Genomic DNA, 20497 nt, shown 5'->3' on the forward strand with positions numbered 1-20497 from the left:
CCTCTGCATTCAGCACTAACCTGCTGTATTTTATGTTGTCACATAGTAATAATAGTGCCCATTATTAAATGATAAATTTTATTATCAACAGTTTCAGGAAGCAGTTTGGTTTGGCCCTTATCTCTGTGTGACAGGATGCTGCGTCTCTAGCAATATCTCACCCATCTGAGCTGACTGGTTGCTGCTGTGATGGTCCAGAGACTATGCTTTGAAGCAGGTTCACAATGTTTCAAGTCCGTCTTAAAACAATAGTCAGGTACAATATGTACTTTAAAACAGCCTGCTGGAATCTTTCCTCCTGTTCTTTCTTTTATTAACAAATCCCTTCCTAATGTTCTTGCAGTAATAGACTAGTGATCCCCAGCTTACATTTGATGTGTAGCTTAATAGCTCTGTGCCATTATTCTTTAGAATTTAACTCCCCTTGTTGTTTTTACTCCCCTCCAGGACCCTGTCATCAAGATCCCATTCAGCAATGTTTATCAGCATGTGTGCACGTACCGGGACTTTTACTACAAGACGTTTGAGCTTCCTGACTGTCCTCCTGGCGTGGACACGACCGTCACCTACCCTGTGGCTTTGAGCTGCCACTGCGCAGACATTACAAACATATAGAAACTTTTACTTTGTAAATGAGGATTTCTACATTTGCCAGTGCAAAAGAATTATGTTTTCGTGCAATTAAACCAGGTAAAAGACCCATACTAAATACTGTGTGTGTGTGTGTGTGTGTATATATATATATATGAACTTCCATAAAGAGGAAGACTGTTAGTCACTGGGCTTATCATCTATATGCTTCCTGCTACATGATGCAAGCACTGTCACCTTTACTTGTTTTTCATTACGCAATATATATATACGAGATCTGATCTGTCTTTGAGGTTATGGTTTGTATGTTTTAGGGAAACAGTGGTGTGTAAGATTAACTTTGTTACTGGGGTTATAAAATAAGTACATTTACAGAGGATTTCTCTTATAAATTGTGTGGCTCTAATCTTAATATAAAAAGTAATGTGCACAATGAAAATTAAGAGGGATGTGTTGGTGATTTGCAGTTAAAAAGATGTGCAGTTGTCTCAATTATAAGATTTTTCTACAGACCAGCCAATATTTCAACAGCATTTCAAATATGTTGTTTTTACCTAATTATCAAATGTTTGACTACAAATGCTGCACCTGCTACAGTATTTACAATTTGTGTGTATGCCTCCTACATTTGCCTCAAAAAAGAATAGTCTCTGAAATTATAGCCAATGAAAATAACATTGAGCATTAGCAAAAAATTAAATCCAGCATTTTTATGTAGCATTTTACACTTCTCTAAAAAACCTTCACACAGTATCAAATGTCTGTATTATCTATGCTTAGCTACGCAATCAAAATTATTCAACCCCCACTGCAAATCAGGTTTATTGTCAAAATGTACAGACTTTCAGCTGTTTGCAATGAAGTAATCAAACAAAAGCAATTGAAATAGCTCAACGCAACAAATGCTTCAAGCGTTTTCCCCAAATTCATCTGAAAATAATGACTTCTCCAGTCTCAAAATAATTCAGGTACTGTGGCTTTGAAGTCCTGTATAGATGTCACACTGTTACATTTGGTCAGCATTTATTATAGAAAAATAAAATACCTTCAAAATGTTAAATATAACTTTCAGGAATCAACTTTAGCACCAAAGACATAAGGCAGACTCTAACAAAGCCAAACAGACATTAACCAGGAAAATATGGCCCTTGCAATATCCACTTTATATATAATTGTAAATATTTTCTTTGTAGCTCCAAAAAGATTTGTCCATATAAAGCGATACACCTACACTGTATAAAAGGTCAAATGAAATCATCATAAATACAGCATACAAAATAAAAGTGCTGGGTGCTGTTCAGTAAAATAAATTAGAACAAAACTGAAAATAAATTACAATCTGAATCAAAATTCTGCTACTCCTCACTTGGTTCACAACTATCATTTTGATACAGGACACATATCAGATCAAAGGGGCTTTATCTTCAGGTGGCATTGCTGTGCTGTCCTCTCATACTTTCTCTCTCTCATCCTCTCCGAAAAATATCATTTCAATTAAAAGCCCTTACCTTCAACTCTCCATGACTGAGCTTCCCCTGTGCTAGAGCCTGCCTATGCTCGTACTGATTGTACAGCTACAAATGCGTGAGAAGAACTTCAGTAATAAATATGTTATGTCATATTTATTCTTGAAGTTCTTCTCAGAAGAGTACGTAACAAGTAACAATGATCCATTTTCTAATCCTATCTATGCATAATGTGATTGCCTGCCCGGCGCTGCACACTGCCACTGTACCTATCACTGCTCCACCACAGAAAAGGTGGGTTAGTTTGGCACATTTAGCTGCCTTCTGTACCAACATTGTTTTTCGTGGTGCACTTCTCCCGACGTTCCGAGCCAGAAATCCAACAACAGGGGGCACCCCCATAAGTCCGATTTCCAACTCAGAAAGTCTGGAGAACCACACACTACCTCTAACTTTGTGATCCAAGATGGCTGCTCCGTGTATCAACAGTTATTCACAGTTTATACTGTTTATTAGCACTTCTGTGTATTTGCGTCCCATAGATATTGTCGTACACAAAGAACTGTCCAACTGCTGACTGTAGACATATTGCTATTGTGTTTTGTATATGTAAATACTGCTTACTGCGTTTTTATAAAGCGGCGTTGGTTACAATGGATAATTGGGCTAGTTGTGAATAAAGACTGGCTGAGCGAGATTTTCCGACTTGCGGTCAAATCGCAGCTCTGACTTCCCACTTCTGAGGTAAATGCACCTCAACTTCATGGTATGTCAGTTCCATGTACTGAACCCTTGTTATTCAACTATGCAAAGGTAAACAGTTTTCCATTCTACAGCACCTTTTAAGATAATTATGATGAAAAAAACTTCTAATTTAATTTAGATCAGGCTGAATTGTACAAGCATTAAAACAAGCAGTAAAAGTAGTGAGGCTAAACAGTGACTTTAAAGCAGCCGTCGTTAACAATTAAACATACAATACGAAACCTTTCACGTCTCTCTCTGCCCCTTGTATCGCTCCTCTAAGCCCTGCCCACCAAACCCTCTTTTGGGTTTGGTGGGCAGGGCTCTGTGAATACCATGTAGAGCATGCTCTCCACAGCCAGAGCCTCACCAGGATCCTGGTCTTACTCACAACAATTTGTCTTTTCAAACATTGTCACCTCCAGCACTTAGCAGCCCAGGGCAGAGTGACCCAGGCTTCAGAGGCTGCTGTCAAACAGCATTGGCGCCATGGCATCGAACATAATGAGCCCGAATACATTCATTGAACAATCACTATCAGCGCTGACCCTGATGAGAAATACATTGCATTTCCTGTGTTGCTTCAAAATAAAAGTCACCCCGTGTTCCACCTGTTGAATGTTTTAATATGAAGCTGCATATTGTGGTGAAGAGAATGTAGAAATTCATTTTTATTTGGGATGTAGTGGAGACTGGAACAGAGGCCAAAGGTGGGGTGTTGAGGTGCTCACGTCCCACATTTATAAAATAGCTGCTCTACCCCTGAGAACACAGGCAGGTCAGCGGTTCATCTGCAGCCCCTTTCCTCATGAAAACATACAGAACCAAGACTGCTTGAGGTCCTCTTCTCTTTTAGCTGAGGTGAAGGCAGGCAGTCATGTCAGGACCACAACAGAATAATGCATCCACAAGCACTAAATCAAAAAGTCCATCATAGATCATTTAAATGCTTTCGACTACTTTTTTTCTTACGATCTTTAGAAGAGGAGGTGCAGATTAACAGGAAACTACTGCATGTTATCACTCACCATTTTCACTGTGGACTGTGTGAATGCAGACGACAACACATCAGACACTTCTGTAGGGAACTCATTCAGGTGGAGTCTCGCAGCTTTCAAAGGTAAATGTTGTAAATAACTTTTTTCTGAATATATAAAACTGAAAAGACAGCGGTGTTTGATTCGATATGATTGTGGGTAAACTACAGGTACACTGTATTTGTGTGATCTCACCTCACAGCTTTAGTGATGTCACTGAACAATGTAATGTAGATATTAAAAAACCTGCTCCCTTTAATAACCTGATCTCTCAACAGGTTTCACTCTGAAGAATGGAAGATTTCTACATTAACAACACCTCACAGAACTATGATTACAGCGAGTTCACCTTTAACTCCTATGAATATAAAAAACTTGCATTCATCAAACATGTGGTTACATGTACAATCATTGGTATCGGCCTTCCTTTGACCCTTGTGGCTGTCTATGCTCTTTATTCTATGGTATGTAGATAATGACTGAGAGTTATTTAAATATTCTGTGTCGTGTGTCTGTTATATAGTCTGTCTGTGAAGTATGATGAGGAGCATAATTAAGGCATTAGTAAGCAACATTGTGAATAAAAAGAGGTAAAATACAACATATTGCACTTGGGAGCAAGCGGGAGCTTCCGGTCAGCAAACTGATGCGAACGCAGTGTCCCTTAAACCTGCATTCTTTCGAACGGTCAGCAGGGGGCGACTCTTCTCGTAGCAAAAAGAAATCTGGTCTCATTACAAATGACCCTACTTCTCCGCTGATTTATCACCTCAGGAAACACTTTCCTAATGAGTTTATGGTCTCAGTCGCTAGTTTCAAGTCTTCTTCATTATAACATGATGTTCATTTAGTAAATTATGGTCCCATTTAGAGGGAAATAGACTATAAAGCAGAGTATGCTTCAGGGCGGGATTATATGTGATTGATAAGTCGTTAACATGGCGACTTTTCAATCAGGCTACAATGACTCGTACCCATGAACCAGCGCCGTTGAAAAAGCTATCAGCCCTGTTAAAAAGACAGTTAACGTGAGTTATAGATGCACCTAGCTAAGCAAGCTAGCTAGCTGCGCACACGGCTGTTAGCTCCGCTGTCTCGTCCAAATTTAGTCACGTCCGGTGCTGCTGGTTGCAAAAACTCAACATGGCGGCGCCCTATCGGCCAAACTCGAGGCTTCAAAACGGCGGTTCACAAACGGGTGACGTCACGATGACTACATCCACTTACAGTCTACGATTGAGAGAGAGAGAGAGGAAGAGCAGCAGGTCGAGCAGCTCAGAGCAGGTGGAGCTGGAGATGGTGTTGATATTTCTCACTTTGTGTGGCAGAGAGGTGGTAATGGTGCAGTGGGTAAGACACATGCCTTTGGTGTGAGAGACCCGGCTTCGAATCCACTCTGAGACACCAATGTGTTCCTGAGCAAGACAAGATGCCATAAAAAAAATAAATAAATAAGAAAGAAAACAAAGACAATCAATATGTTGCAGTCAGTGTTGATAATTATGATATGGGAAACACTTCATTACCACTCCCCTTCACCCCCAAACAAAGCGTAAAACAAAGATAAATCCAGCTCATGTGTTTGAGCCAGAATGCTTCATATCTGTGGCTGAAAAACTGCTGCAGAAGCTGCAGGAAATCTGGCTCTTAGTCTTGCCAGTGTCATATCTGAGATTTCTGTTGGATGAAAAAGTCAGAAATGGCTCTGACTGCAGCTGCTGTGCAGAGCAAGATGACAGATTTGGGAGGAGGTGGACTTCACAACATGTTTCCAACTGCTTGTTGACTTTTACCTGCAGGTGAGAAGTGATCATGTTGCTCCGATCTACGTCATCAACCTTCTCATTACCGACCTCCTTCAGCTCTGCTACATGATCGTTGAAGCTGCAAAACCTGAGAATGTGAAGACATCTGACATTGTCAAGTATATTTTCTACCTCGGTCTGATTGCCAGTGTTGGCTTCATGGTCTGCGTCGCCCTGGAAAGGTATCTGTCTGTCTATCCAGTATGTGTGGAGCTCCTTCTGTGTCTGAACATTATATTAGTTTATAACTCTGAAGCTCCTCAAAGACTTTGTGTCCATCTTGTATTACAGGTATTTGGTCATCGCCCACCCGCTGTGGTACCGCTGCAGACGAACCATCAAGAGCTCTGTGGTGGTCTGTGTCTTGGTCTGGGGCATTCCTCTTGTATATTTCCTCACTTTGTATTTCTGGCGTGTATATGTGGCCCACATCTTCGCTGTCCTCCTCCTCCTTCCCTTCCCACTGTTCATATTCTTCCTGGTTGGGGCCCTCAGAGCCCTGTCTGCTTCCGTCTCGGTCCCCTCTGATGAAAAACGAAGAATTGTGGGAATTTTGGTTCTGGTGCTGCTTATTTACACGCTGCTGTTCCTGCCCACCATCATTTGGTATCTGGGGATATACTATGACAAGACCCTCAGCGAGCTGTCTTTCATGTTTCTTCCTCTTGCAGACTTAGTCCTGTATGTGTTCATGAGGAAAGGGATCATAGACAAGCTTTTGGCCTCTGTGTGTTGTTGCAGAATGGACAGCAATGATATCAGCAGTTCATCAGTATGAATGATGACAACATTTCCACAGTCAGCTTCATGCAGAAAGAGAGAGAGAGAAAGGGGAGGAAACAGGAGGAGTTTTGCAACAACTGTTACAACTATACAATATGGATAAAACCACGTAATAAGTAAGTTTTCTGGAAGTCCAATAGATACAACTGTGAATGTTTCAATCTGTTTCAATATAAGTTAGTAAAGTCTACTATAAGTTTCCCATTTTTAAACTTTAGCTCATTATTCGCTGAGACCGAAAAGCCACAAGCTAAATGTCGTGATGTGAGCCACAGAAAAGATTTCCATCCAGCTTGAAGGGTAGGCAGCTTTCTTTGATTTGATGTGTGGGGTGTAGTGATCCTACACTTTGTTAATGAAATTATGAATAATAATATTTGGAAATTTTATCATAAAGACTCGTTAAAGGTTACTAATTGTTCAATTATTTGAAATCAGTAGGTTTAATCAATCAGTCAGTCTCAAATCTAAGGGTGAATTCTCCATCCAGTGACCTGGATGCTAAACAGTACACCCACAGGTTACTGTGATCAAAGTAAAAAATTATTAGCTAACTAAAGTGAATAGAAAGTGAGGTTAAATAAATCAAGGAAATAAAACAATAATGTCTAAACAACCAAAATGCAAGCAATGGGAGATAGAACAGAAGTAATAGGGTTCAATGTGAATTAGTTTGCTATTGTGGAGAGAAATATGATTCTAAAGGAATAAGAGAAAGAATGGACGCAGGTTATATGGAGATAACTGAGCTTAACCACAGAATGTAGTTTGTTTGTCTCACTGCTTCTTGTTTCCCCACCGTCCGGTGGCCGTTTGGTTCGTTGTGTTCACACCCTTTCGGCAAGCTTAGTGCGCTCCACTGCCGTGATCAGAACTGGTTGTCCCGGGGTCCCGCTCCTGGTTGATGGTAAACTATTGCAGTGACAGGGCCGTTAGCCTGGCTTGGTTCATTAGTTGATGTCCTCTGTGTTACTTGTGGTGTAACCTAACCAACTCACATGGCTGGCCTTCGACTTTGTTTGTCGTTGGGAGGAGTGGAAGTTAATTTGAACCAAAATAAATGCTTTTATTATAAACTTGGCTGTTTTCTGAATCAAAAGTTGCGTATATTAAACTGTCTGATAACTTTAAACAAACAAAACATTTCAAGATTCAACATTTCATAATGATCATAGCAGATGAAAGAACAGCTTAACTAAATATTTCCAGGATAATATTGTTAAACATTCTTACAAAGGAAGTATTTCAAACATGGCATCAGTTAAACAATAAAACACAGACAGTGATTATCTATCTATCAGGATAATAAGGAAAACATTTAAAAACAATGGCATGTTGTACCTCTTTTGTCCTCTGGGGGACATTCGTTTCATGAATGGAGACTGAAGATAACTTTGATTACTTAAACTTTAAATTCAATTCCTGGCTCAGGAGCTGGGGAAATTAATTAGATAACACAGGATAATATTTCTGTTACAAATTCTTTATCCGTTTGTCTTTTCAGAGTAATGTCTGCTGACGATGGCATGTTCTTAGTCCTTAGATCACAACATTCTTGTTGACAGACTAAGGCAATAGGTGGGGATTTCTGTCACAGCTTTACAATGGTTTTCATCTTATCTGTCAAAGGAGGTTCTGTTTCTCCATGAACGATTATGTCTCTTCATTTTGTTCAGTTAAATATGGTGTGCCTCAGGGGTCAGTCTCGGGACCTGTCTTATTTTCTTTATTAAGACCCTGCAGTTCACTGCTTCTGCGAGTCCTGTGCTGTGTTTTTTTGGACCAACTTCGGCATGAATGACTCATTTCTACAACTAGTCTCAAGCAATTGCAGCATAAAGCACATGAAAACAAACAATACTGTACATATAGAAACCTTTAGTACTTTACTTTAAAATATTGTTACATTTAGCCAATACAAAAGAATTATGTTTATATATATATTAATCATGCAACTAAACCAGGGGGGGAAAAAACACACTGAATATGTCTAGACGTTAATCACTGAGGTCATCAGCTATACGTTTCCTGCCACATCCAGTCAGCACTAGTGTCACTCTTGATTTTCTTTACGCTATACACCTGAGAAGCTTTGAGGTCATGGTTTTTAAGTTTTAGGGGAAAACCTTTCAGACTTTTAGTAAATATTAATTTGCGGCAGACATTATTAAGTGTGACAACAGATAAGACCAATATTTTTCATTATAAGTTAGTCTACTAAGTAATAAGTAACAGGTTAGTCTACTGTATGTTTCCCCTTTTTAACTTAAGCTCATTATAAGCTGAGATCCGACAATAACAAGCAGATTCAAGAATTTCCTCGGGATCAATTAAGTATTTCTGATTTCCCAAACTGTCAGCCTGTTTCTTTAGATACCTTGGCTCTCTGCAGGTGACACTTTGTAAACTAGCAAACTGCATTTTGGAAGATGAAGTGAAAAGCAGGCAAGTGACCTTGATATGATGATACTCATCATTCATTTGAAATAAGATCTCGCACCATCCCTTATTCAAATATGTATATGTACACTTAATTCACCCTTTGCTAAGCCATGCCCCGAATATGCAAGCTGACCAATCACAGCACAGTATAGGACTTGCTCTAACTGAGGCCAGACACTGTCAGGACAGTGCTCCATTGACTCCTATACAAAAGGAGTCGTCTTTTTTTTTTTTTGCTGACTTTTTCCAAGATATGGTCAAACGCTCTTCATGGGGCACTTGTAACAGTGATAGTAATCACTACTAAGAGAGGTTCAGAGAAGTACAATATGTTTACTTTACAAAACCCAAAACAAATCCAGAAAAATGAAGGCTGGGGATTGTTGCTAATGTTAGGTAGCTAACACTAGCTAACTTACTTTACTTTTTACTTTACTGAATGTAATGTTATAAAGCACTACTGCCTTTGCTTATAACCTCAATTTATTAATCTCACCTTCATTCAGAGCTCACATATGTAACTTCTTTCTCCTCAGCAAGAAATATCCGTTTGGTTGGTCCACTGATCCCTTTCTGATCCCCGGCTTTCATACTTAGATGTGTAGGTTAACAGGCAAACGAATGTCTTGCTCTCATCAACCATCTTCAGTAAATTTAACACTGTATAAAACATTGTCCAGTGGGCCTGAGAAGTAGATAAGACTTGTATCTGCACCAGTTCGACATGAGTATCTCTTGTAATTTACAGTAACTTACACATTTAGTCATTCTGTCCTAAGAGACGTATGAATGAGTAACATTGGGGTGTTTAAGCCTACTTGCTTTAGTCTGTCAAACGTTTGAGTGAAAGAGGAAGCTGCAGCAGGGGATCACTGACACCATCTGTTAACTGACAGATTAGCAAACTCTGTGCCTTTGAGGCTGTCATCGAACAGCTTTCACTCTTTTAACAGTAAGTTTTCCTTTTCAGCATGTTTGATGCTTTTTGTGGGTCAAGGGCAGATATTTCATGTCACTGTTCGTGGTCTGAAAAAGGTATGCAGTGGACACTGTGAGGCATCTGCGGGGATGGACATAAGCTTTCTCTCCAAAATAGGATTTTTAGAAAATTTAGATACTGTTACAAAATTTTACATTTTTGGAGAAGAAAACCATTGGAGCAAAGATGCAGATCAATTGAAGGTTCAAAATTTTTAAATAATTGAAATAAAATTACTATATGCTAAGCTGTTTTTGAGGTAATCCCATAGGAAAGCAAAATCCAAGATGGGATCTCATAGTTGTTTCTTTTCTCCTAGACAGAAATGAGCTGCTTTTAATACCAAAGTGAGACCAAAGGCCTTTTCTCCTACTTCTCAAATTCATCTCAGGAGAAACAACCATATAAAATCTCATTTATATCTGACTCTGACCAAAACAAGAGATCTCTAACTGATCTTAAATAAGTCTAATTTAAGTCTCCTGAACGTTGGACCATGAGATCAGAGAAAGAGCTCAAAGAAAACTCAGCTATGACTCCTGGGATCTCATGATTCTTCTCAAATATGTCTCAGTTTTCTCACATTGGAGCAAAAAACTAATCTCTGTCTTACTCTGATCAAAAGATGAGATCTCTAGTTTTGTCAGTGATCGCACTTAAGGGTTATTTTACTCCAGTACTTTACTTACGCCAAATGTTGAGGTTGAGTATTTTCTTTTTATGGGGGTTTGTACTTTTACTCCCCTTAATATCAAATCCTTATTGTATTTATTGTTAATTATCTGTTACAAGTTACTGAGAAAAATAAAATGAATAAATATTGAAAATAATGCACCTTTAAATGTCATGTTTTCCAATTTGTTAAGGTAGTCACAGCCAGCGTAACTGGAACAACCAATACTTTGACATGATGTTTAGAGATTAATTCATTAAGGACCGAATGCACGCAAGAAGTGAGATACAACATGTATCTGTCATACAGAATAAGCACTTTTACTTTTGATACTTAAGTACATTCACTATGGAAAACTTTTATACCTTTTACTTGACTAGAATTTTGAGGACTTTAATTGTGGATATGGTATTTCTCCTCTTTTAAGTAAAGGAAAATTGTAATCTATTTAAAGACAATCAGTCCTGTAATTTTAATCTTAGCTGGATCGCGCAGCAGCAGTGTTGTTGCATTTTGCAGGAGCAGGGTTCAAATCCAGCTCAGGGCCTCAGGGAGCAATAAGCAAGACATTAATGAACTCAAAATGATACAATGATGAGATCTCATCTGTTACTTTCATTTATCCTGTTGTAATCTCAATTCAGTATCCATTTGTTTTAACCAAATCTCAAAACCTCAATCTCACTTCATCTCATCCTTTTCTCCTAAGGGGTTTTAGGAACAACAATCCAGATTGGAGTGATCTCAAAAAGATATACTATTGAGATCTTAGTGTTTTCTATTCAGAGAAAAAGATTTTTCCTCTGGGATTGCATAACTGCAAAAAACATAAACAGTATGTGGCGCACCAGGCCTTCTATTTACTCTGTTAATCCAAACGTGTTGCTATAAAATGCTGTGAGCATCCCTCCCTTTGGAGAATTGAGACCTGCCACTGGGATATATTTTGCTAACTGTAAATTTCCTTATGGACAGCAGGGGGAGCTCTAATGCGACACCATTGGCTGGTCTGTTGATAGAGACGAAAGGAGAAGTATGTAGCTGCAGAACTGGAGGCAGTTTCAATCCTAGGACTGGAACTGCATTTCTAGGACCCTCGTTTACTTTGATACTGCCAGCTAGCTGGCTAGCTAGCTAGCTATGTTACTTTTGACAGCCCCCCGAAGCCAGTTACCGTTACCCTTGAGACCCCTGAAACTGTTGGACCCATACGCTGCGCAATAGCAACAAGATATGCAGCAGGCAGCTTGGAAGTGGTGTGCAGCCATGTTAGCATCTTAGCTAGCAGAACGGCAACAGTATTATCCAGTTTTTATCCTGGTGAACGTAATTCACACCATCAAGTCTCATCAGTCATGTTTCGGTTTAAAAATAAATTCATGCATATAAGCATCGTTTGTATTTCCATGAACAGTACGATACAAATCATGTAAAAACAAAAGAGCTACACAATCTGACAACCTGTGCACAGAAAAACATTAAGAAACTAAAAGTGATCTCAGAGCAGGACTTTACCTCTTCAACAGCTGCACCATTTATTTCTTTTTTGTGGAAGTTCTTCGGCTGCTTCTGTTGTGGAGAAACTCGCCACACATGCACTCTGCACATCACACATGTAAATCTGCATCAACAGCACAGTCAGCGTTATTTTAGGACTTTGTTTGGCATCATCAAGATGTCAGTTACAAATATTTTCCTTTTTTTTCCCACAGGGACCAATTTAAACATCAAGATTAAGGTTTTTAAGACACATTTTGTGCAACAATATCCTTTTTTAAACTACGGCAGGTCAGAGGGGACATCTGTCCTTGGTTTAAAATCTGCATAAATAAATACGCTCAGCTTAGATGTTTTTTCTTTAATTTGCAGCTGTCCGTGTGTGGTGCTGCTTTTTTTCTTTACAGACAGAAAAACACTCCTTTTGACCTCCAGAAACAAAAGTGTTGAAGGTGAACGACTCAACAAATCAGGTGTGTAACCGCTGGAACGTTTTTCTTGTATTAATGTTCACACAAACAGACTCTTTTGACACTTTTCACAACAGTTAAAAGTTAATATTCAACAGTTCAGACACAGAAAACTCACCCACACTGTAAATCAGGCATAAATAACAATTAAATATTTCCATAAATATTCCTCTTAACATGTATTTCTGTTCCTCAGATGTCCTGTGTTTACGATCACGATGCTTTGGATGTTTAATATCTTTACAACAAAAAGCAGCAGCAAAGAAAATGTTAGTTTTTTTTCGTCCATTTTGGATGAATAAACGTTTGAACATTCTCAGTGTAGCACCAGACAGAGTACAAAATAAGTTCAATTATGGATTACATAAAAAAAAACTGTTTATGTATAAATATCCCCCTCCCCAAAAAAGAAGAAAACAAACAAACACAGGTAGAAAGATCCAGAAAGGCACTTTAGTGTGATGATATCCAACAACAGATACAGTAAAGGCTCTTTGAAATGAAAAGTGATTTTAAATCAGATGTTTCTTTACTCAGTTTCAGACTAACTGCAGGAGGCTTCTGTAAATAACCTCCCAGTGGTCCCAGTACAGAACGTCCTTAATGATTTGTATGGTTTCTGACAGCAGCTTGATCAGAGCAGTTAAAACCGGTGTGTTAGAGTTTGTCCTCTAAGTGGTCCCATCAGTTTTGTTCGCTACGTAACTCTTTTTCACTTGAATGTTGTTTTTCCGATGGTACCCTGAATGCAGCAGCTTTCATGAGACGAGTCTAAAAAGAGCTGAATCCAGGAGTCAGATGTATAAATGATACGTAGACACAAAAACAAACCACTAATTGCTAATTTCATTAAACTGTATTTTGCTTTGTTTAGCAATCACACATTACAATTATTAATAATTTCGATTTCATTAGTGGAAGGTTAATTTTGTTTCCTCGTGTTCATCATTTTCTCATTTCATTTCATCTTTAATTGAATCGCACTTTGTGAGGTCTGTTTAGATATATTTCTCAAGTTGCTGAAAACTATATAAATAAATAAGCAACAATCAAAGTTCAGTTAAAGTTCAGAAAAACAGTTAGCTATTATTAAGAGTTTAAACACTAAAAACTCAGCTCCTATGTTTCACCGTGGACTGTGTGATTATAGTTTAGTAACCAAACAACTTAAATGTTGCGAAACTCTGATTGGTGCTCAGGATTATTTGACCTTCTGGAGTCCCGCCCACTTCAAACCAGTGAGAAGAGCACAGAAAAAACTAAAAACAAAACAAGCAATAAAGAAACAGCTCATGTGTAACCGCTCAAACTGTTTCAGCTGTGTGCTCATGTCGGATCCATCTCTCACTAATCGACTGAGAAGCTGATGCCCGTTACTGGTTGAGGTATCACTGCCCATACGGGTTTACATGTGATGACCTGATGATAGCTCAGGTGCTAAACATAGCCACGCTGAGCATCATGCTAATAAGAAGAGCTGCTTTAGCGTTCGATTCTTGTTCGCTGTTCTTTCCATCGACAGTAAACCGGTGCTCAAAGAACAGCTTCACATTCTTTCCAGTCTGATTTAAAACAGAACTGACATGATCATATGTGGTTACTGGCTGCTGTAAGCGAATCCATTTCAATGTGAAAGACGGAGGACAGAATATGCAGTCCTCTTTCTGTGCAAATATGTCTTCTGTAGTTCAGCTGGAGCTAACGTGAAGCGTCAGCAGTCTGAGACGAGTCAAGTGAGCATCTTCCAAAGTTAAAGACTTTAGCGTCAAACTCTGCAGGATGGCGTCTGCAGATGACGTCTGGATCGGCCAAGATCACTGCAGCAGTGGTTCTCAAACGTTTTCACGTCAAGCACCCCTAAACTGACACAAACTAGACCAAGGACCCAAATTTGATAAGATTTTGTCACAAGGTCCCCGATCTGATAGCTTTTAGATGTTTTCTTACAGAAAGTGTATGAAACCCATGACCAAAATAGTTTCTGTCATCATGTGACTCACTCATGGGAGGAATTATAGTGAAAATAAATTATTCCATCGGCCATGACAGCAGGTGTGACTATGGGCAGACAATCAGACGCTCTTTCAGGCAACCAGAGACGTGAATACAAAAAGATAAAAAAAGTATTATTATTTGATCTGATGAATAAAAAAATATATATATGTATTATTTGACTGAATTCTATTCGCTATCATTGATGTTTCATGACCCTAACCACATGATGAAAGAATAAGGATGGTGATGGTACAGTCGATAAGACACATGCCTTGGGTGTGAGAGACCTGGGTTCGATTCCCACTGTGACACATCCACTAATGTGTCCCTGAGCAAGACACTTACCCCCTAGTTGCTCCAGACTCGTGCGACCTCTTACTTGTATAGCAGTTGTAATTCGCTTTGGATAAAAGCGTCAGCTACATGAATTTTTTTTAATATGATTAGTCTCACTCAGTCTGCTGACGCCTCATTTTATCTTTGGTTAAACTTGTGGATTTGAAAGTGCGTTAGGAAGAGATCTTTTAATTTCACGTTTGAACAGGAGGAACAATTCCAGCACTCAGTAACCCTTTCAGTGAACATACAGTCATGTCAGTATTGTTTAAAGTTGAAGCTGTCCTTTATTGAAGTTTGTCATATATCGAAGGCTCACGTTGGGAGTGGAAATGAGCATTTCCACAATAACTGAGATTCATAAAACAGAACAATGCGTGCGCACGGCTTCGTACATCAGACGAATACATATTTCTGTCTTGTGTGTACAAAGTTTTATGCATCTGACCCCTGGACAGGAGGAAACACTCAATGTTTCAAAAGGTTTGTTTGAGAGAAAAATCCAAAATGTTGAACCTTTTTCTCTTTATGTTTGACACTCTGTGACTCCTGATGGTCACATGATTATTGAATGACCTGGAGGTGCAGTTTGTTTGCCATCCTCGTTGCACCGAGTACAACAATGACCCTGTGCAAGGCCTTCTGGGTAGCAGGAGATGGGGTGGTGATTTACTGCTTTATGCAGAATTAAACCTCTCCTTCACTGCTGTGGTAGTGTGGTCACATGACTTATGTTTCAAAGCTGGTTGGCTTCTAAATGAGCAGTTGTTCAGACCAAGAAAAAACATCTGATGTTTCCTTAAAAAGTGAATGATTCTTTTGCTTCTTTACGTCTCCTCGTGGTTTGTTCAGGGTCATGTGATCCATCATGAAGCGTCTCATGTGTTTGGCTGCAGTCTGTAGTTTCCTGCCTCATCACAAAAAAATCTGAAGCCAACCAAATCTAAACATCTCACCTAATCACTGAAGTCGGCTTTGTGTTGCAGCAGTCAACAGAGAGTCTTCCTCCATCTCTACCGTCGAAACTCACTGTTGAACAAACAGGTGCGAATACGCTCGGGTCGTGGATTTGACTCCCTCTGGATCCACTTGTGGTGCAGTTAAGGCGCTTTAAATAAAAGCGTCACCAGACGGCAGAAGTCTCAGCGTTTACAGGCATTTCCACACAAACACACTGCAACAGACAAACAGACGTTCACACAGTTGAACGTTAGAAACTCTCACCAAGACATCTTACCCTATGGAGTCTTATTTAAAGGAACGTAACTTTATTTATATATCATGTACAGACATTCGTGTCAATGTATGTTTCAATATTTTCAATGATTTTCATGAAAACATAGACACTGAATAAAATTTTAAAAAATAACAATAAAAATCACTTTACGTGTAAATAGACTGTATTGTAGTTTTATTTCTTACATTTTTCTACTGTATTTGTGTTTAAACAGTGAAATTACATTTTTTTTTTTAACTTAACTACAGATGTGAACTTTTTGTATATGTGCCTGTGTCATTTCTATTTTATTTTCAGCTTTGTACGTTACTAAATTGAGAAATTGAGAAGTCAGACTTTCAGCTGAGTTTGAGTTAAAAAAGGCATCATGCATGTGGAGTGACTAAAATGTTGAGTCTTATTTCTGCTTGAAAGTCATCAGTAATATTTCAGAAACGCAGATGATTTCATTCTTGGTTAAATGTTTTGTTTGTTGAAGTTAAACGGTCGCACGTTGTGTTTTTATTTTTGAGAGAGGAGTCAGTTTTTATCTCAGCAGTGGAGTGAACACACCCTCTTAAAGAGAAGAATCTAAATGTTACGTTTCATGTTCAAACTGCAGCTGCTTTGGGTTTCAGGTGATCGTCTGTTATTGATCAGTGATCAGTTCACCTGCAGTCGTCTCCTCCTGTGCTGACCACGTATCTGTCTTCGTGGGAGAAGCGGATGTTGGTCACGTGAGGCGAGTGGCCGAGGTAGCGCTTGTGTTTGGCCTGCAGACAGAAAAAATTCTCACATTTCTCTTCAATAAACAAACAATAAATTATCTTTGTTACTGTCGTTCAAAGGGTGCGGTGATGCTTGCTGGTTATACAAGTCCCAGATTTTATCCAACCACCCAGAAAATATATATCTCTCTGTCTAAATTGTTATTGTTTAATGTTTCCAAATTCTCACCCACTTTGCTCATGAACAGCTCCCATGGGCACTCAGTGGTCTACCAGCTCTTTTCAGCCGTTATAGACTCAAATCATCCAACGCTACTTTACAAAAATGAAAATGTCGGTGACTCACAAACTTCTCTGTGCAGGGGAAGTCGAACAGTTTGACCAATCCAAAGTCGTCGCCGGTGACAATGTTCAGGCCGGCGTGAGACACACACGCGCAGTTGACTTCAGCTTTGTCTGCGTTTCGCGGCCATATTCCCAACACTTCATCTCCCAGGATGCTGCGGGAGAGAAGAGACAGGAAGTGTTGATTCAAAACAGCTGAACACGGCACATTTTAGTTACTTCAGAAAGTTTTACTTTTACAGCTGTAGGACTATAAAACAGCTGGAGGCAGACAGAGTTAGACAACATTAGATGGACAAATAAATCACAAGGCAGATAAAACATTTGTGGAGACTTGTGGATTTTATTATTTGACTTTCAAGTTTTTAAAGATAATTTGAATACTGTGTGTGTGTGTTACCTGGTCCAGGTTGCCCATGTGATTCTGTCAATTATGGTCTGGTCGCTCATCAGCTTCCCTGAAGGAACTTCAAACACCTGTCGCTTATAAGCTCCTGTGGACACCTGCGCACACAGAAAATATATATGGGGTTGAGTGTGATGGCAGTGTCACTGAGCACTGAGGGGTTTGGAGTAGGGAGACCAATTAGACCAAACAGTAATAGCAGCATCAGAAGTAGTGATAATAATAACAACAGTAATAGCAGCAGCGAAATAATTAAATAGTTAAGTAGCCTAGTTACATCAGTTAAATAAAACCTTGAATAAAAGCAAGGTGTATTATCAGTATGTACAGTGCGTGAACTATTGTAATGAGCGAATAGTTGTGTGTAATGTGAGAGATGTACAGTAGTGCAGTGTAGTAGTGACTGAGAGCGCCCTGAGTTTCCTGATGGACAGCAGCATTTATTGATGTCGGTAGTGTGATGATCAAAGCTGAGTTTATTGTCAAGGGTGATTGCAAGGTACTTGAAGCTCTCCAACATCTCAGCTGGCTCACTGTTGATGGAGATGTGGCAGTGCGAGTGGCAGTTTACTGGGTTTATTGCAGGTTTCAATGAGTCTTGGTGACATTAGGGAGAAGGTCACTGTCTGTGCACCACTGAGTGAAGTGAGAGGTGGATTGCTGATATGCCATGGCTGAGTTATTGTCCTTGAGAAGTGCAAGTATGACTGTGTTGTCTATAAAATACTGTGTAATGGGGCTGGAGCTGAGACAGTCATTAGTGTAGAGGGTGTACCTGTATATACCTGTATATACCTGTATATAACAGCTGTCAGTACTATGTACAGTACATGTGTGTGTATATACCTGTATATAACAGCTGTGGGCAGTGTACAGTACATGTGTGTGTATATACCTGTATATAACAGCTGTCAGCAGTATGTACAGTACATGTGTGTGTATATACCTGTGTATAACAGCTGTCAGCAGTATGTACAGTATATATGTGTGTATATACCTGTATATAACAGCTGTCAGCAGTATGTACAGTACATGTGTGTGTATATACCTGTATATAACAGCTGTCAGCAGTATGTACAGTACATGTGTGTGTGTATATACCTGTATATAACAGCTGTCAGCAGAAAAGTCAAGCTGCAGGATGAAAGCAGGGATGTCGCTGCAGTAAACCAGCCGGTTCAGACTTGGCCCCCCGCTCACATCGTACACATCCACCGTGTTCTCCACCGAACCGACAGCCAACAGCCGCCGGTCTGGACTGAACCTGCACAAATGTTAAGCTTGAGTATTTAGTTGGTATTTATTCTGATTTCTTCAGTCTGGAATTTACACATTTTCTGTGTTTTGTTTAAATGTTGTAAAAATACATTTTTGTTTCCTGCCCTTGTTTGTTCTTGATATCTTTTTTGGTTTACATATATTTGTATATTGTGAAATTCATGACTTCTGTTGTATTTTTGTGGTTTATTTCTCTTTCCGTCACCCCCTCCACTCCCTCTCTCTCGTACCGGATGTCCTGGATGGTGGCGCTGCGGTCTCGTTTCTTCGCCCACATCTTCAGCGAGTTGGAGAGGAGGATGAGGAACTCGCCGTTCTTCATCCCCACCGCTAGCATCTCTCCATCTGCGCTGTAGCTCACACACCGGGCTGCGTGGCCAACACACACCTTGTTCAACAGTTTCTACAGAAAGAGAAAAAAAGAAACAGAATTAACACTCATCCAATGTACTTTAAGCAAAATAGGATTTGTGAAGTCATCTTATCAATAAACATCACTCAGGATAGTTTGGAGGAAGGATCTAATTACCTTTCAATGCTTCTAGTGACTGACATGGGTTAATGTAAAACTCCAGAAATATGGATCAACAATTGGTGGATTATACATAAATATATTCAATTGCACATCGATTTAACCTCCACAGCCGACACAACTCATCACTTTAATCTAATTGTGTACATCTATGTATCTTTATCTCTCTTTGCACATTGCACATGGTAAATTTTACATCTTATATCTTTATATTTTCTCCTACTTTGTATATTTTTTTACTGTTAAGCATCACAACACCAAAGAAAATTACTTACATGTAAAAATCGACTTGGCAACAAACTTGTTTCTGATTCTTTGTACTTTTAACAAATGTTCAATAAAGGCCAAGAGGTCTCTGTATTTTAGAAAGTGGTCAGCATGTGTTGAGATATGCTAAGCTAGCTACAGGCATTCAGCTGTTTTTTTTTCTTCTTCTCTATCATGAATTGATTTAGGTGATAACTTAAGTTTAGAGAGCAGTAATGCACGGCTAGAGAGAAGTAATACACAGCTGGTGTGCAGTATTGCACAGCTGGTGTGCAGTAATACACAGCTAGAGTGCAGTAATGCACGACTAGAGAGCAGTAATACACAGCTAGAGCGCAGTAATACACAGCTAGAGCGCAGTAATACACAGCTAGAGTGTAGTAATGCACAGCTAGAGTGCAGTAATGCACGGCTAGAGCGCAGTAATACACAGCTAGAGCGCAGTAATACACAGCTAGAGCGCAGTAATACACAGCTAGAGCGCAGTAATACACAGCTAGAGTGTAGTAATGCACAGCTAGAGCGCAGTAATGCACAGCTAGAGCGCAGTAATGCACAGCTAGAGCGCAGTAATACACAGCCAGATGCCATGGGGTGGGTGGGTGTGTGTGTGTGTGTGTGTGTGTGTGTGTGAGTGTGTACTTTGTCAGTGAGGTCCCACAGTCTGATGGTGGCGTCGTCGCTGGCGGTGATGCAGAGCTCTTTAGCAGGATGAGCGGTCAGACCCCAGATTCCTCCCCGAGCGTGACTGTCCAGCAGCAGGTTGCACGCTGCGTTCTTCTCCCCCACCTCGATGATCTCCCCGTCCTTCGTCCCCACCAGGATCTTACCCTGAGGAAGGAAAGATGAAGCTGATGAGCAGGACGGACGAAGTATGACGACTGAGGGATAAAAAAATCTAAATCTA

At 39.6% G+C, this 20497-nt stretch overlaps 2 protein-coding genes across 2 annotated transcripts in view; one reads left to right on the forward strand and one right to left on the reverse strand.

The window, feature by feature from the left end:
- Nucleotides 1-4131: 4131 nt before the first annotated feature.
- On the forward strand, nt 4132-6409 carry LOC119913425 (G-protein coupled receptor 4-like; the record flags this gene model as incomplete). The annotated part of the gene is made up of 3 exons (XM_038732852.1): nt 4132-4302; nt 5638-5825; nt 5935-6409. Coding segments are annotated over exons 1-3 (834 nt in total), but the record flags the coding sequence as incomplete, so codon positions are not given.
- An 8699-nt stretch (nt 6410-15108) lies between these two features.
- Nucleotides 15109-20497, reverse strand: part of LOC119913318 (echinoderm microtubule-associated protein-like 6) — a 102588-nt gene continuing 97199 nt past the window's right edge. Inside the window, 7 exon segments of the mRNA XM_038732724.1 lie at nt 15109-15992; nt 16707-16807; nt 17109-17262; nt 17508-17611; nt 18615-18777; nt 19022-19194; nt 20233-20421. Of these exon segments, the coding sequence (XP_038588652.1) occupies nt 15968-15992; nt 16707-16807; nt 17109-17262; nt 17508-17611; nt 18615-18777; nt 19022-19194; nt 20233-20421 (909 nt within the window). The 3' untranslated portion in view covers nt 15109-15967.

This window comes from Micropterus salmoides, unplaced genomic scaffold, assembly GCF_014851395.1.
Source record: "Micropterus salmoides isolate LMB-PRFRI ecotype aquatic unplaced genomic scaffold, ASM1485139v1 Ms_hic_scaffold_2, whole genome shotgun sequence".
In the NCBI taxonomy this organism is placed as follows: Eukaryota; Metazoa; Chordata; class Actinopteri; order Centrarchiformes; family Centrarchidae; genus Micropterus; species Micropterus salmoides.